The sequence below is a fragment of the Amyelois transitella genome, chromosome 10, assembly GCF_032362555.1.
Source record: "Amyelois transitella isolate CPQ chromosome 10, ilAmyTran1.1, whole genome shotgun sequence".
In the NCBI taxonomy this organism is placed as follows: Eukaryota; Metazoa; Arthropoda; class Insecta; order Lepidoptera; family Pyralidae; genus Amyelois; species Amyelois transitella.
Genome location: NC_083513.1, coordinates 7,584,994 through 7,604,259, shown reverse-complemented (window position 1 = coordinate 7,604,259; position 19,266 = coordinate 7,584,994). Strand labels below are relative to the sequence as shown.

The window sequence follows — 19,266 nt, the reverse complement described above, 5'->3', positions numbered from 1 at the left end:
TATGTAGTGCTAGTGGAGACCAATGATGAATAAGATTGTATAAATAAAACCACAATCATGTTTGGAACATGTTTAATTAGTAACATCTATAATTCATGTAACAATTCATCTAACTAAACATACAACTTCTTTACACCTAGAAGCAGATTTGCAGTTGTAGGGGAACCAATTAACTTAACTGTTAAAATAAATAACACCATTTTATGTCAAAACATCAGAAACATATTGCATGATAATTGACAACAAATCTGGCGCTTAAAGTACAAGTATTTTTGTACGACATGTATAGATCGCATGCAAAATTTTACTCATATTTTATAATTTATCGAATAAACATTCCATTAAAATGTAATATCAACAATGTCATGTCTAAATTAAAAGTGTAAGCTTAAAAATACTCATTCTTTACTTTGATGTAAGGAGCGCCAGCCAAATAATTATGAAAAAAACAGGTATGAGGAGAACGCATACTTCATTTTTACAATTTGGTTATAGTAACCCATAATTAAAATACACATTGTCACAGCAACACAAATCACTTCGTATCAATACGAGATACTTCGTTAATTAAAATAAATAAAACTGAGAAACATTAACTTCATACAGCAGTATTAGTACGCAATATCATGGCTTTTATAATAGAGCTTGGCTCAGACTCCTGTCTGACTTCCATGACCCTGTTGACAGGGAAACCTAACACTTTGATCGTGGTAACACATTATGTTGAATTTTAAACCTTACTAAAATGATATAAGGTTTTATTCATTGTATGTAAACTACGTACTTACTGCCTCATAAATGAACAAACGTATTAAAAGTTTTTCGCTCAGCAAAAATCCTTTCAGAATCACGACCTGCTAACATATTCAAACTTTAACATCTAATTCTGATTTTCGAATCCAGAATAATTTAGGTTGTCTTCAACATTTTTAAGTTTTTTATACTTATATTTAAGACATAAATATGAATAAGTTAAAAGTTAATCGTAACATTTGAGGCAATCTGCCCTAAATGAATCACTTTTTATTATCAACATTATCTTCTATGGTGCTAAATACTGAAGTTTACACTTTGCTATGAATTTGTATTGTACGTAAAGGGATTTTACAAAATGTAATTATATGTATTTACGAAATGATTTATTGTAATGTCGAGTTATATACGGCAGTATAACATTTAAGTATTAATTTTAATGCCTTCAAAACATGTCAGAAAAATCTAGGTATATTATGGTGACACTAACTTTCCGTATTTGATTTAATTTCTAGTCATGCTAATTTATTACTAAACATGTTTATTTTTGAGTTATTGTGTTTTTTTCCTTAACATTAATGTAAAATGCATAAATATATAACCTGCATTGTATTTTATTTTATATAATGCTGTGGTGACTAGAGTTATTTTTACATAAGTTGTTACTTAAACATGTAAATCACACTGTAAATTATTAAAAATAATACTCACAACATTTATAGGTACCGTTCGTTCTCAACGAATCCATTTATCTTACAAATTAAATTAAAATTAATAATAAGTCATTTAGTCTAACTAAAAAATGAGATGATGAAGCGAACTTAAAACTGTTATTTTAATGTTAGCTGCGTTACGAAATGTTAAAACAAAAATACGTAATATTAAATAATCAACCATTGGTTGGCAAAAATATTAAACTTCTACGTAATATCACACCAATATTGTACCGAATATTCTCATAGTGTGCTTGACATTTAGTGGACATTCAAAAAACACATTCAAAGGCCACCAAATTTACATAAAAGACAATCTTTGAACACTATCTGTGTAATTTGTCCCGTATATATTTATTAATTTACTATATCAAGCTTCAATTATACTACTCACTACCTTGCACACCAACATATATTATAATGACAGCGAAACTACATAGTAAGTCGGTTAATTAGTAAAGATCTTAATTTTCACCTCGAAAAATTGTTGTACCTCTCAAAACAATGAGAAATTAAATAAATAAACATCGATGATATAATAACACAAAGTTTTTCAAATACTTTTTCTAATACTATTGTAAAATAAATACATGATTATTGAACACTCCATTGTTATAAAGGCCAAAACTTATTCAATGTATTGTTTGAGCCAAATTGGTCAGTAAATATTTGTCAACAAACCAAGCATTAAAAAAATAAGCGAACATAGTTTTTAAACTTCAAAACATTTTAAACAGAGATAAAGCAAAGCACTGGCACACAATAAAAAAAAATGTTGACAAATTTTCTCAATCCAATATGAACAGAACATAGTTGAGACAGTGTCATTCAAATTAAAAAAAAATAAGTATAAATAATAATACTGTTTAGATATTCTTGGGTACGGGTTGTATGGGTCGTACGTTGAATTTCTCCTCCGGTTTCCAATCCCACACCACGGGCATGGCGCTCTCGTAATGGAAGCTGTACATCTGGTTCTCGATGTGCTTTGCTATGTCTTTCGGCTCTGGATAAACTGACGCCAGACCTGGAAGTATAGTTTGTTTATGTTGATTAATGTAACCACTTATTTATTAATGAAATGTCATACTGAGTCGTGGCAATTTCAAGTTTGACAAGATTTAACTTTTTGTAAAAACCTGACTTACCCCTTTCAAGATCGTGGTTGTAAATGGGAGGATGTTAGGGAAGACAAAACCGGGACTAACAATGATGAAGTTAAAAATATTGAGGTCGACATCTATACGCCTTCACAAAAGTACTAAAACGTTATAGAAAAACTACAAATTACTTGACTACTATTATATAGATGGCAAAGTCGAAAAATTATCGATAAAAATCTTCACTTTGGTAATGCTATTATTAAAATTACGATTAATAATTTCTTATTCGATCATAACTAATACTAATAATTTCATCAAGATATTTTTACAGCGAATATATGTATTACATCAAAAACTACAAAAATTACTCTTTACATCTTAATGACTTAGCATATAAATTAAGATGGATGTATCTATGATAAAAGAGAGTAAAAGATCAGCATTACAGGCTAACATTGAGGCATTCCTCTTGTTTTTAGTTACGTCTTTATCCGGCTCGTTTTCAGACGAAATGTCAAAAGGACAGGGTAATCTATACATAGCTTCAATGCCTGTTGGAAAAAGTTATCATTGAAACTACTACCTTTTATTTAGAAAATGCTTCCCGCTCTTATCTATATTCTAACTTAGATATCAGAAGAGCAGAACAAACAAGAAAGAAATATGCAGGGATCGTGGCAAGTGGAATTTTGGACTGCCTGCTCCTCCGGGAAAAGGCGTGATTTTATGTGTATGTATCAGGACGGACTTTGCCACTTGGATTAAGGTCTTGACTTTCCCACTAAAAGGAAAGTTGACTTTCGCACTAGGATTTCACTCTTATGAACCTGTAAATATAATTTTTATTGATCTCACCTTCATCGTAAGCCATCTTAGCAACCTCGATGGCAATAGCGACGGAAACTTCTTTCAGTTCCGCCAGGGATGGGTAAATGCGACCGATGGACAGGTCGGCTTCGCTCACGTAGTTTGCGAGGGTCTGCAAATATTATGTTAAAAATTAATATAATGTAAGAGACCTATGACAGAGTAGAGTGAAATACATAATTTTCACACTAGATATGTATAGAGTTAGAAATGCCTCAATACGAGCACGAAAAGGTGTAAAACACGAATGTGTTGCTTCACCTTGGCTGTTAAACATGTTCATGCATAGTTGTTTGACAGATTTTAAATATTTTTCCAATGCAAAAAAAAACCTATTTTCTTATGTTTATCATTCCTACATATGTATATTTTCCGTGTACATAAATTGGTAAATAACTTAATAAATACATAAAAAAGAAAATACTCACTCTAGCAGCTGTCAGGAACATGGTCTCCGGAATATGATGTGTGGCCGTGGCGATAACGCCGAGGGCGACGCCTGGGAAGATGTAGGAGTTGTTCCCCTGGCCGGTCCGGTACTCCTTGCCGTTGTACACCACCGGCGGGAACGGGGAGCCCGACGCGAACACGCAGCGGCCCTGGAATTATGGATATTTTTGTTAGTTAGTGTGAACTTTGTGCCGTGCGGTTCCCGGCACCAATACAAAAAAGAATAGGACCACTCCATCTCTTTCCCATGGATGTCGTAAAAGGCGACTAAGGGATAGGCTTACAAACTTGGGATTCTTTTTTAGGCGATGGGCTAGCAACCTGTCACTATTTGAATCTCAATTCCATCATTAAGCCAAATAGCTGAACGTGGCCATTCAGTCCTTTCAAGACTGTTGGCTCTGTCTACCCCGCAAGGGATATAGACGTGAACATATGTATGTATGTATGTTGTGAACTAGTTACAGGCGGACCCCGGGTTCTTCACGAGAAGACGCAATCAGGACTTACGCTAAAAGAATGATGAGAGATAGTATTACATCACAGGTAAGGCAGCAAACGGCCAGCAATTGTGTTCGTAAAAAATTGTTTGCCCTTGTGACGGTTCATAGATCATATCCCAACTTATAAACGCGAGTGAGTTTATTAAATTCTTCACGAAGTTATCCACTAAACTGATCTTTTTTAAACATCACGTTAATATAATTAAGAGTCTGACTACATCACAAAGGGCACCTTTCCACCACCTTTTAACGAACTCGGAGAAATGAACGAATCAAATGGTTGCCTTCGATTTTCTTGTATAGGCATTTAAGTATATACGATAACAATGCAACTCACCTCAGTATAGTTGTACGCGTCTTCCGCGGTACATTCAGCTTTGCTGGTTGGGTTCGACAGTGCAAAGATCACTGGTCTCTCGGTATTCTTTGCCATCTGTTGCAGGACTACAGGCGTGAAAGCACCTCCCACGGTCGAGCATCCTGGAAACAAAGCATTTATTTATACTTGATTGAGTTAAAAAAATTGTTATTGTATTAAGAGAATTAAGTGAATAAATTAAAATGTAAGTGAATTAAGAGAATTATAGTTGCATTCAGTCTGGTAATACAGACGATTGTATGTATGTTATGTAGTCGCATTTTAAACAAGCGCCTTTTTGACAGCGGCGACATCAATCAACGCCACAATAATATGAAATATTATATAAATGGAATGTAGTGTGGTTCCCGGCATTGCCGTGTGGTTCCCGGCATTGCCGTGTGGTTCCCGGCACCAATAGAAAAAAGAATAGGACCACTCCATCTCTCTCCCATGGATGTCGTAAAAGGCGACTAAGGGGTAGGTTTATAAACTTGGGATTCTTCTTTTAGGCGATGGGCTAGCAACCTGTCACTATTTGAATCTCAATTCCATCTTAACCGATTCATTGCGATGCCTAATTTTGCAAACTTTTACTAATGGCGTTCAACAAAAACTATGTGACACGGCTGCCGGGTCAAGCGCCATACGATTACATGACACGCCTCCTGTGTCTTCAGCCATGTGGAAAAGAATACAGTATTTCAACCAGTTTTTACATGTTTTAGGCTTACATACTTTTAGTTGACATTCGAAATCTAACGCGAACATACAGAAACGTTGTTTCAAGTGATTATAAGTGGCATAACAAGTGTATTTTTGAAAATGGAAGGTAAGTGACATTTCTAATGAAGGTGTGCAAAACCTTTTGAACTTATTTTTAAGTCCTAATGGTTTGAATAGTTTTATAGGAATGTGGGCTTGACTAAATGAGGTTTTAAGTTAGTTCTGTAATTATTGTTTTGGTTTTGCTCACAAGAAATTTCAACTTATTTACACTACGTAATGATAAACTGTCAAGTTTGATTTAGTACTTAATAGGTATATATTTATTAAAAATACTAGCTTTTTTCCCGCAATTCGCCCGCGTTCAAATTTATACATTGTCTAAGCTTAAGTTGATTGTACTATTCCCGTTCAGAATTTCATCCAAATCAGTTCAGCCGTTTCAGCGTGATTGAGAACAAACATCCAAATTCACAAAATTACAAGCATGATAACTTCCGCATTTATAATACTACTAGTATGGTTGTCATATGATACATTAAGTCATTAAGACGACTAGTGCAGCGAAACTAGCGCCACTCGTCTATAAATTCCGTATCATATTTTAAAAATCTAATCCCATAGTGTCATAGTAAATAACACATAGTATTTTTCGCAGTTTCATATTTTTTCCTTTCAAAACCGCCGAGGGAAATTGATTACCGCCAAAAGTGGCCACTTTCGGCGGTAATCAATTTTTCTCTGAATTTACCAAAGGAAAAATTATCAAACTTATATGTAAGTACCAAAAATACTATGAGTCGTTTACTAGGGCACTATGGAATAAGATTTTTACATTTTAAGAAAAAGAGTAAATAGACGGGTGCCTTCAAAAAGCATCTGAAAAGGTTGGTTACACCTGCTTTTAATAAAATCATACAATTACCAGAAACGAAGGCTACGACCTTGATTTAGATGAAAAATAGCGACAATTTTGTTCTGGGTAGATCTCCCTAAAACCTAATTTGAAGGAGTTATCATCGATTTAAAAATGACACGGCTCCCGCGCCCTACGCCACACGTAAAAGAAAGTAATGGCACGGCAGGCGTGCCATCCGCAATGAATCGGTTAAAGCCTAACAACTGAACGTGGCCTATCAGTCTTTTCAAGACTGTTGGCTCTGTCTACCACGCAAGGGATATAGACGTGATTATATGTTTGTATGTATGTATGTATGGAATATAGTAAGATTTCATAGAACGTGTACAAAAAGTACTCGCTTGAATATTACGTACAATATCTATGACGTTAGATCTTTAAAGAACCAGGATAAATTTATCACATATCGTGAACATACAAATTATGATAAATTAATCGGATTTATTTAATCTAATCTCAATTACCCACGCGGCTTGCCTGTGATTCTTAAAAAAAATAAAAACATTTCCTCAATTTCATTGGAACATTATCATATCATAACGACCGCGTGGTGTATATTGCTATAATGCACACGTAATACCGAATAGGTAATATTTACATAAGTGCTGTTGACAAGTATTGATAAGATATAGATAATAAAAGTGTATACACTTGTGTGATGGAAAACACCGGCACAATGACAACATCGATCGAAAGCGGCAGAGTTGTTAAAACGACTATGTAGAAAAGCAGTTACTGGGTTCGAATAGCTCTAATGCTATGACTCTATGTCAGAGTTGCTTCTACCTCCTGGCTATAGTCCCGGTTGTATCCTCACCAATGTGGAGAGGAGCCCGGGGTATGCCTTTAACCATGGACCCTGTATTAGTTGAGCCAGGCTTTTACACAAAGCGACTCCCATCTAACCACCGCACCCTTTGCAGAGGAACCTAACGATAATATTGGATCGATCATAATTACAATTTGCCTGAATGCGCAGGCTTCCACGCGATATTTTCCCTCAACGTAGGAGCATCGGGTTAGTATTCAATTTACACGCATTTTTTCGCCACCTTACCGATTCGAACACCGACGCCTCTTTTTCAGAGTTATATTGTTGCCAAACAATGGTGTTACAGTATAAAAAAAACATCGAGGAAACCTGTATATTTAGGCAACTAAATGTGTAATTAATAAACTTGAAAATTATTCTTTTAGGCGATTGGCTACCAACTGTCACTTTTTAAACCTCAATTCCATCATACGGTCAAACAGCTGAACGTGGCGTTAAAGTCTCAAGACAATTGGCTCTGTCTTCCCCGGGAGGAATAAAGACTTCTTTTATCTCTCACGGGGATATATATATATACATATATGTGAATAAATTCAACGTACCAATAAGACAGCTCGGCTTGATCTTAGCGACGCACGCCTCAAAATCTTTCTCCGGCTCCACATCCTTGCCGAAGTTCTTGGCGTGTTCGGGCACCCCGCCCTCCCGCCGGGTAGACAGCAGCCCGTCCACGTCGAACATGTACACGCGCTCCCGCGCCTGGCGCTCCGACAGGCCGTCCGCCACCATAGCGGCGACCGTGAGGTTCGCGATGCCATTGGCTGCCTGTAAGGGAGCGTATATTATATGGGTAGTTCTACAAACTAAGGAAGAATTGCGGCCCGACATTTTTTTACATTCTGATTGCAGAATCCACTGTAATAGCAAAAGTAAAGCGTCTTTTAGTTAATCCTAAGCGGAACAGTCAAAATATTATATAGTTTTTGATTTATGGCAATTTAAAGATAATCTAGCCACAGGAAACTGAGAGTGTAATCAGGATACTGAGAAATAAAATAAATTATGTGTAAATGGCATATAATTTGTTATAATGTTGTATATTATGGCTACGTCGAGTCTATAAAGAAATTTCCATTGTTCGAAAAAAAATTATAACTTGATCATAAAATTGAAAATTTTCAAATAAATTCGAATCTACGTCTCAATTAATTAGATAATCAAAATTACAATAATGAAGTGATTTATTTATGTTTTAACTGGTATATGCATTTTGTAAATGCATAGTATATTCGTATGTATTGATTGCTTTAGAAAGAAGTGATTCAATTAAACCGATAAGACTAATGCCGATAACTTATCCAAAACAATCACGAACATAATTAGTGACTTTTTTTATTTTCCTTCAGCAAAGCCGTTAGTACACAATAGCCTAATAAATATCTACTGAACATATAACCTAACACATAGGACTGTTAATTTTGTCTTTCTACTAAGCTCTATAAATTGGGTATTTTATTATTAAATGCACATCTATTTTATATATATTATGATAACAATTTGCAACTAATATGTTTGTCTTTGCGATACATAGCTTCGACATTCACAAGGACAAAAATACATAGTTACAAATACCCAATTGGTCGAACGATTTCCATTCTGAAACAAAAACATAGTGTGCGCTAATTGTTGTATCTTCAGGCAAATGAGGTACTTTGGGAAGATTTACTTCTGTATATTGTGTAAATACAATGTTATTATCACGATTGCACGTTTTGTTAAGTCACGTTTCGTACAAAAAAGCATTTAAAGAACTATTTCTATTCAAATTCAAATTGTATACTGGATGTTCCGTTTCGTTGAATTCTTTTAACCGAACGACTGCGCCATTTTTGCTATTGCAATTTATTAACAAAATGCTAAGTATAACAGCACAGTTACCGTTTGGTCCCTACATTTTAAGCTTTAACATATTATAGGTCATATCAATACATGGAACACAGTGATTTCATTTAAAATATCCAAGAACAGCGTAAAGTACAGATTTTCCAGGTAAATTTAATAAAATGCTAGAATCATCTAATTATTCTGTAAGAAAAATGTATCCTTTTTCCAAAAGATTAAATGATGATGGAAAATACTGTTGATTGGTTAAGTCTATCTTAGAAGTTTATAAGTTTATATCTTAGCGACAAAAAATACATGCTTCTCTCTTTTCATTATAAGTTTGAAGTATAGAAAAAATATGGAGTAGGTATTGATTAAAATTATACTAAGTATCAACTCACGGAACCAGCCCCGAGGAACAGGTATATATTCTCGCTGAGCTTCCTCTTGGTGACTCTGACGGCGGCCATTAACCCTGCGACTGCCACGCTGGCCGTTCCCTGGATGTCGTCGTTGAAAGTGCAGTATTTGTTACGGTACTTTTTGAGCAGGCGACCAGCGTTCGCGAGAGCGAAATCTTCGAACTGAAATTAGAAAAAAAATTAAATAAATATATTAGGGACAATTCAAAAAAAAATATATAAATGTGAATTATTGTTTAAAATCATTGCAATCAATCACTTGCAACAATCATATAGGTCGTATTTTACGCGCGACGCATATTTACGTCATAGGTCTTTATTATCGTATCGATAAAATGAAATCTCAGAATGATTTGAGTCATATCTTAAGTACAGTTACGGACGAGGACACGTAACTATGACATTATATTGTGTATTAATGAGTTTTCCTCGATCGTTCGGATCACAAAGTATTTTTTTTTTCAGTTATTCATTCAATAAGATGCTTCATTTAGATTATTCCGAATTCTCAAAACAATGGCCAAGTGGTTACCGCACCGTACCCTATATTAGTCTTACCTGCAACAAAGTGTTCTGCCCATATCTCTGTACGCAAGCTTCCATAAACTCGTCGATGAATTCGTCATACTCTTTCCCGCGTACGCGTCGCTGCCGCAGTCCAATATACAGTGGATCTTCTAACAGGTCCTGCGAAAGTAAACATTGATTGGTAGTTATAAGGTACACTTTTAAATTGATACAGTAATCAACCCTATATAGAGGATATTCTAACAGTACCAATGAAAGTAAACGTTAAAAATTTGATATAAGAGTCAGTTTAGATTGACAGAGTAACTTAGTTTAAGGACACCGTTAAGGTGTGCATGTACAACATTTTATTTATTTGGCTACACTTCAGGAACATCATCAACCTTTTCAGTAATTGAAAACCTTAATTACATACAGTCGCATCGAAATAAACTTAGAATCTTAAGAGAACATTGCATAAAATATTTTCATTCAGTAGGAACATTCCACTACGTAATAATGACGTTTCACTATTGTTACGAAAGAGACAGGTAAGTATAGCAAAAAAAAGACATAATTTTAAGGTAAGTTTTTGAAGAAAAATTACGTTGCCAAGGACCGTTTATTACTGTTCTATTTTTAAATTTAGTGTTCGTTTATTGGCATCACTAAATTAATTTGACTACTGAAAAGCGTGTTTCTGTTTCAGAGTCAAGGCCAAGGCCGTACCGCGTTGTCGTGCCCGAGTTTTTTTTAGAACCAGCTTTTGTTCGGGGTTTCGCTCCCGTGGGAATTGCTAAAAATAGTTTCTAACGAAACGTGATTATGATGCGATGCCTTTCAGTGAAATGTCTTTTACAGGTTTCTAATGTGTCTTGATGCAATGAGTCAGTCTTACCCAATGGTAACCAGGTGTGTAACCATGACCTCACACGGGTTAGGTTCCCCTGTACCTTCGGTTGCGGAAATCAGACAAGAGTCTCTTCATGTAAAAACCTGGCTCACTCATACATGGATTGTGGCCACAGGTTTACCCCCCTTCGTTGCAACCGTGATTAACTCTAGGAGGATGATGATAGAGTTCTAATTCACCTGATTGTCAGTCCCGACGTCTAAGGTGATAGGTAGACATTGATGCGGCTTGATTCCTGCTAGCGCGGTGTACAAAGACAGCTTGCCCACTGGGATACCCATCCCGTAAGCTCCTAGATCGCCCAGACCTAGGATTCGCTCGCCATCGGTGAATACTATCGCGCGAACGTCTGGTTCTGGCCTGGTAAGAGAATAAATTGGATGTAATAAAATGTTTGCCGTGTGGCACTAAAGAATGGGACCATTCCATGTCTTTACCATGGATGTTGTTAAGGGCGAATAAGGGATAAGCTAATAAACTTGGGATTATTCTTGAAAGGCGATGGGCTAGCAACCCGTCAATATTTGAATATCAATTCCAAAGCGACTCAATCAGCCCTTCTCTCACCTGTTTCTTTTAATTTCAATAGATTCGTACTCCAAACATATTATGTAACACACAATAATTTTTGAATGTTCAGAATATTGAACACATGTCCCTTATCATTGATCGTAATGAACAGACACCTCGGCCTTCTATAGATGAGCACCTCTAGCACGCGAGTCCCACAGTTGAAGTGTATACGATTGGCAGATACTTGTCAAACACTCACCAATTTTTAAGAATGTTAAACACATGCCCCTTGTCATTGATCGTAATGAACAGTCCCCTGGGCCTCCTATAGATGAGACCGAACCTCTGGCACGCGAGGCCTACAGTTCGAATGTATGCGACTGGCAAATACTTTAAACACTCACCAGTTTTTAAGAATGTTGAACACGTGCCTCTTGTCATTGATCGTAATGAACAGTCCCCTGGGCCTCCTATAGATGAGACCGAACCTCTGGCACGCGAGGCCTACAGTTCGAATGAATGCGACTAACAAATACTTTAAACACTCACCAGTTTTTAAGAATGTTGAACACGTGCCCCTTGTCATTGATCGTAATGAAGAGTCCCCTGGGCCTCCTATAGATGAGCCCGAACCTCTGGCATGCGAGGCCCACAGTTGGAGTGTATACGATTGGCAGGTACTTCTCAATATTCTCAGCCAGCAGCCTGAAGAACAACTTCTCATTTCTGTCCTGCAATAATTCAATATCACTCACCAATCCTAGATCTAGGAATCCTAGATTCACCAATAAAACCCTGGTCTGGTCTACATGAGCTCTTTAATCAGTATCGACATTCTCAACACCGACACCTTGAATTTGTTTGAGCTAATAAACCCGATAAAGCAATGATGGATAATCTTTACTTATTCCAAATAATTCGTCCAGTTTATCCTCTCTATGAAGTAGCACGATGTCCGCCTATGTCATTTAAATTAGGTTAACTCTCCATCACTTTACATATCAAATGGTCCACATGTGTACGTATAAATAATGCATAATATTCATAACGCGGGAAAAACAACAAAACACCTACAAATATAATATGTTATATTGATTTTAAACATATGCTGGAGGTTGAACACCACTCTAAAACAATCCGCTACTCTGAGATAACAATATATAAATACCTAACAGAAACCATTTAATTTGTTCTCGAAAGAAGGCTCTTTAAAAGCGAAGAAGGCTTAGCGACACATTAATATTAAATCAAAAGGCCTCTTAAAAGGCTGTAAATTTCAATTAAGAATACGTTTTAGCAAACCGATCATGTTTTTATTTTAAAATAAATTTTAATCATTTAATTTTAACTTTAATATTTTAGTCGCAACGACAATTTCTAGCGGTCTTTTCACAGTCAACAAAAAGCATTCATCGGGTCTTATTAATTAAATTACTTCCAACTGCCGCTTACACGGCCTTGCATTTCAGTTAATCATCTAATGGACGAATTACCTGAAACTAGCTGTGACCAACTAACAAAAGTAGATTTTACTAGATATTCATATACATCTGTAACATCAGAGCCTATTTTTGTCATAATGTATTCTCGCTTATTTTTGTCATAATGTATTCTCGCTGCTTGATTCAAATCTCTATAAACCTTAACCACTAAAGGAATGCGCAAAAGAGAGAATTTATATGCGTGAAAAACGCAGATTCATAGTTTGGGTTTAACTGATATGAGATTTATTCTTCACTGAGAAGTTACGTGGTGAAGTTGTTTTTATTATTCTACAGATTCATTAGAATAGCAGTTTATATGTTATGTGTGGTCTACAACTGGAGCGAAAGGTCAATGTCATATATAAAAATGTCTGCTAAATATTCGATTTACAACTAAAAACATACATCCGATCTAATCGATAACCTATATTCATAAGATTTCAAACATTAGATATTACACGCGACTTTAAAAATAGCTTTCGGTCGAAGCTACTTACCGCTAAACGCTATATTTTGAACCAAAGAAAATGTTGGACGTTGCTATGCAGCTTCACGGCCAAGTGACCAACCGGTATCAGTCGCTCATTAAACTTCATCCTAACTAATATTATTAGGAAAAAAGATTTGTACTTATGTTTGTAACGAATAAATTCAAAAACTTCGTTTTTTTTTTTGTTTAAGTTAGAGAATACATACATACATACATAAAATCACGCCTCTTTCCCGGAGAGGTAGGCAGAGAATATAAGAAGATTTAACGATATAAATTTCAATAGATAAAATTGCCAGTCTTTACTTTTGACTCATAGCTAGCTGTGAATCATAGTGCTCATAGTTAAATCTATAGATATACTGCATACTGCTTCAAACCGGCTCAAACTAATTCTGTTGCCAAACCTCTATACGACAAAGCGTTTAGAGTTTGCACGAAGGCAGCACACTAGTCCAAATTAAGGAAGTAACATTCTAAACAATATAACTATTCAGAACATCTTCAGGTATTTTTACTCTACTTCAAAAAACCCTATTCTTTGTCCTATCAAATAATATATTTTCCCATAACAGCCAGAAGAATAACCAATGTGGACCATCTTTACGTGTATTTCAGACAAGTTGGAAACCTAGGATGGTCCGATTCTTGTTTTACAAGACTTGAAATACCTAGTCTATTTCCTAAATCGCCTTGTACGACAGCTACATAAACATCTATAAATAAACGAAACCAGTTGACAGAAAAATATTCCACACCAAACATAAACTAGCAATAAACATATTAATAGACAACTATACCTTTATCGTGGTTAGTCACCTGTAACTCGACGAGATAGAGGTATTTGTTCAAATTGTCCTCATATCTATCGATAGATATTCTGCAGATATCAAGCTGTTCCTCTTGCGTTTTGAACTTGGCCGCCAAAAGACCATGGATGCCGAGGGCTTGGCGTTCCTCAAGGGTGAATGCTAGACCCTACAAAAATAATGAAATTGATAAAGTTGTTTCATGCAAATATAAACCAAAGCGACGTACATTTATTAGGTGCGGTACGTACATTGTTAAACCTGTGCTGCTCATGTCTCATTACAATTAACACTAGATTACCGTACATTAACGAATCAAAAAATACGTTTGAATAGGAGTTTATTTTTAGATAAAAGTCCCAATACCTTATTTAGGCGGGGATCTCTTAAATGGTCGATCCCTCGGACGACGTTGGAGCAGATAATGTTCCCTGTGACCTCGTGGTATTCCCGACATTGCAGACTGGGGTTATCCAGCGCCGGACATTTTGTTAGCACGAACGCTAGCGCCCGATTCGGGACTATAACGTTCGTACAAGATCTGAAACAAATTATCGGAAATAACTTCAGTACCATGTTTACTAGTAATTTGGGCAATTTATACAAAATTTTCAGCGTTTTAGTCTTAGCAGTTGTTAATATTCATAAGTTAACATTTAGATCGTGACGTTAATTTTTTTTCTAAGTTTTAATATACTATTATTAATAATATCTTCTAAACTTAATTTTAGACCAAATTTACATGGGCTCTAAGCTTTCCGTGTATATCTCGTTTCAAAAGTGGACATCCTTGACCTTTTACTTTATCTAGACATAATTGTTAGAACATTTTGATACAGGTAAAGATAAACTAGTTATCTATTAAATTACATAACATACAAGTATCCCACTCGTGATAAATAACAATTGTTACATCTTATTGCTTAACAGATTTATATTATCTGAGACAACTACTGAGATACGTAAGTTTGTCTTTTAAATTTGCACACGCACAAACCATAGATACTCAAATGCTACCACATAATCATAATAGTTTCTACTAACTATTGTCACGTACAACCATAACTTTATTCAAAATATTTTCAATTATCATGGGTCGACAAGATTAAATATATTTTTATCATATGTTTACAGAGCGAAATCCCCTAGCAACTATAGTATATCATCACATTATTTTTATATTATTTCCATCATATTATAGCGTATTGATTAGACTATCATACAATACTAATATATAATTACGTTTAGACATAAGTAGATTATTTTTATGTAACCACATTAAATGTCAGCAGTTGAAATAAATAAATTTGTTCTGGTTCATCTCGAAAATGTTTTGCATCAAGTCGGCATTTTTCTGAAAAACTGATGTGCATCAGGCACGCAATTTTTTTTTACAATCATCGTTTATCTGCTTGTCATTATTTGATTCAATTTTTGCAACTTTAGTCAGCTGAATTATTGAATAACATCTTAAAACCCGTGAACAAAAAATTTGATGATGTCTTACAAAGCTTAATGACGAAAAATTTTATAAGATAGTCATTTACCCTCACTGGAGTGATCATTCAACTCATTGTTTGATGAACAATATTTTGATAGATAGTGAATTGACGACAGCAAAGGTGTTTGTTGATTATTGGTAGGTTTAGTACCATATCAAAAGGCAAGTTCCCAAGTTTTCCCGCTTAGTCACCTTCAAAATTTTGTACATAGAAATGTACTTAGGTATTGTGAGTTGTAGGTATCACCTAGTCTCAGATCAACGTATGTGCATTACCTATCTACGAAGGTAGGTACAATGAGAATTATCTTCCTGCAAAAATCGGGGTCCCTTTCAGTGCAACTGCCGACTCTAAGAGATCAAATCTATATTTTCTTAACTTAAAATCTCTCTCCCCTCACAGGAACTCTGGATTGAATTCTTGGCCTCGATTTCAAACCTGTTAAACAGGCACAGACTATTTTACAGTCTGAGCAAAAAAAAAAAAAAAAGATTTAGCAAAGAGCCTGGTAAAGGTTGTCTTGTAAAGTACATGCAAAGGATTCTAATATTAAGTAAGTATTACATTTAAAAGTACCTAATGACGTCGATATCTGACAAAATTAGCAGCTATTATGAAACTTCCCAGGTAGGTACCTACATAAACGTGGTGAGTAGTAACAGGCGTAAGATCCGTTAATAATTTCTACAAACTCCTCGGTCATGTGTGTTCTTGGCATCACATCACGTTTCACGGCCAAAGGCACGAGTTTGCGCCGAGGGGCGGCGCCCGAGCCGCAAGACGACACAGATAATATTATTGATTTAAGATCTTATTCTCTTATTTGCTATATTATTTACTTTTTTGCACATGGACTGGAAATATTACAAAACTTATCAGAGAACAATGTGATACTACTTACGACAATTGTAAAAATTCCAAGCAATATTGTTACATATCTAAGATCCACTTTATCGCTTACCCCAATCCAAATAGAATTTAGACATGCCCCAAAGTAAAACTAGGTCATTAGCACTGACACATTTACTACTTGTATGGATGCTGCTTATATCAGAATGAGCCAGGAATTACATAAAAGGAAACTTCATACAGTTAAGATGATATTATTTAACTATGTACTACTAAAAGAATCAACTGTTAGGTATATAAGTACGTAATCACCATTGATGCATGCGTCATTAAAAAAAGCTTCGCTCTTTCGTGAAAACTTTCCGTAACAATTGATTACGGAGAAGCGATTGACAAATTGACCGTTTGGTGTAAAGTTTGATCGAGTGTCGTAGGAGATGGACTAAGGACAATAACAAAAACAACGAATGCATAATCCGCAAGACGGATTGGCGTCAGACAAACAGCCATAACTAGACCGAGACCTTTATATAAGTAAGTAGGTACTTACTTTAGGTAGGATACTTTAATCTTCAACTTAACTAAATATCGTTACGCAGCAGTGTAACTTATATGATGACAATTCGGCAATGAATATCTTAAATTAGGGAACGATTGAAACCATAAAATCTATGCTAAACATCTTCACGAAATTTCGCTTAAGTAGGTAAGTTAGGTACTTATATGCCATGGATTTAACGTAACAACATAATAAAACCAATTTTAAAAGATATCCTATAGTCCTAATAACCTACCCATCCATTGTGGCAAAGAAATCAATACTTGCAATGATATGAATGTCGCGTCAAGTTTAATGTTACCGCGACCTTCATTGGTACCTACCCCATCTTCTGTTATAATACCTACCTAACCAGTTGTTTCATATTGCAAACTGGGTGCATTGTTACACTATTTTAATTGGTACTTTCCACCCTATGCTGTTAATGACGCTGGCCTAGTTTTGCAATTGGCTGACTTTTATTACTGAGCAAAAAGATACTATTTTACTCATATCAAGAGAGAAAAAAATTATTTATAGTATTTTACTCTTATTAAATTCTATATAAGTCTCATGATATAGCATGACAATTTTAGCGCGCGATAAAATATTGCTGTCCAGATTCCCAAAAGCTCGCAAAACAGCGAGAGTTTATCGCGCTATTGAAACGACATCGCGCGTGTCATGTACAGGGGCAGATTGCCATTTTGTAGCATTGGCATCTTTGCAATATAATTAGACCAACCAATAAATGATTTCGTATGCAGCATATGAAATCAGACATCATAACACACTGAATTTAGTTTTTATTACATTATTATCCCATGGAGGACAAAAAAATAGAATTTCTAGTATTTATTTTAGTGTCATTTCATAATACTGGAGGACATACATAATAATTTTGTACTACATTCAGTGCATCATTGCCAACACGCAGAGACAGACTATAAATAAACACCTAACATTACATGATAATTGTTGCTGAATGTTGTGTGAAAACTAGGTAATGTGAAAACTATTGTTTATTTACATGAATGATAATTAAGGACAGCAGAATTTTCCTCTCCTATTTTTTCTCTCCCGGAGTTTTCGGAAGTGTTTCATTGCCTTCACTTTAAAAAAAAAGTAAGGTACTAAACTAGAATATGAAGCCACAACAAGAACCTGCAATGTATTAAACTCTTATTTTTCCTAGAGGAAAAATATGAATTAATTGTTTTGAATGTCATTAATGTGTCCTTTTTGTCATATATATCATAATATTCTTTACCTTTTCAATATAATTAATATGGAATTATTAACAGAAAATTAACAGATTGTCATGCTAAGAAATGAAATGTACATTTTCCTTAGTTTTATTAACTGGCCAGTAAATTTTAGTTAGCTTTATTCCACATTATTCAAATGAGACCTATTTTTTATTTTTAATTCATAAGACCTACACCATAAGTATTCCTAACAAATTTTCTTTAGAAAATCATACAAATATTTGCTAATAATTTCTATCCATGCATTATTTTACCTATCAACCTAAAAAATTAATCAATGATCGTATATGACCTTGAACCAGATCACCATTTGAACACTTTCCTGAATTTTCATGGAAAACGGAGGACGGAAAATTATCAATTTCTACTTAAGCTTACAAAGTAAAGCAAATGAATGGAACGCGTATAAATGATACTCTTGCTTGCTGGTAAAATTTATTTTTAGATTAAGTAAATAATGCATACAGTTTATTCATTTTATTAGTAAATAAGATCAAAATTTGTATAGATCGGGAAAAAACAGCTGTCACGTTATGTAAACTCCTAAAATAAATTAAACGGTACTTACAACAGCGACCTGGGAACTGTGGAAAACATTTTAAATATTATGTTTCATCTACAAAACTGCTTCCAAACTCACACTCTTTTCGCGTATTTTATTATGAATTTAATTTCTAGAAATTGTTAAAATATTAACGCCCTCCATCCAGGTGGCAGTGATGTGACTGACCGGACCATAAACAAACTTTGAATATAAATGGGAAACTCCATCTGCTGTCATCGATATCGTCTCGAAATAAAATTATAAATTTGAATAAAATTTACTCTTATTTAAATTATTTAATTAATCTTAGTAAACTACTGAAGCAAACGTCAATGTAAATAGCTATGGTGAATAGATACCGCGTTAATTACGTATCTAC

The 19,266-nt window shown here is 34.9% G+C and overlaps 1 protein-coding gene across 1 annotated transcript; it reads right to left on the bottom strand.

The window, feature by feature from the left end:
* Positions 1–452: 452 nt before the first annotated feature.
* LOC106136404 (NADP-dependent malic enzyme) lies at positions 453–19,189 on the bottom strand. Its single transcript, XM_013336947.2, has 12 exons — positions 18,912–19,189; positions 14,553–14,727; positions 14,197–14,355; positions 11,953–12,134; positions 11,070–11,250; positions 10,029–10,157; positions 9,450–9,632; positions 7,767–7,989; positions 4,727–4,869; positions 3,865–4,035; positions 3,425–3,548; positions 453–2,493 (listed from the first exon to the last, which is right to left on the bottom strand). The coding sequence occupies exons 1-12, from the start codon at positions 18,938–18,940 to the stop codon at positions 2,333–2,335; spliced, it is 1,860 nt and encodes a 619-aa protein (XP_013192401.1). The 5' UTR covers positions 18,941–19,189; the 3' UTR covers positions 453–2,332.
* Between the last annotated feature and the right edge of the window lie 77 nt (positions 19,190–19,266).

Bases quoted from the DNA above. Each gene is read 5' to 3' on its own strand.
- LOC106136404 (XM_013336947.2), bottom strand. From the start codon at position 18,940: ATGTTTTCCACAGTTCCCAGGTCGCTGTT. The intron at 14,356-14,552 runs GTATTGGGACTT...TTATTTTTGTAG, and splicing joins GAGATCCCCGCCTAAATAAG to GGTCTAGCATTCACCCTTGA. The intron at 4,870-7,766 runs GTACGTTGAATT...CTTTGTTTCCAG, and splicing joins CAAGCCGAGCTGTCTTATTG to GATGCTCGACCGTGGGAGGT.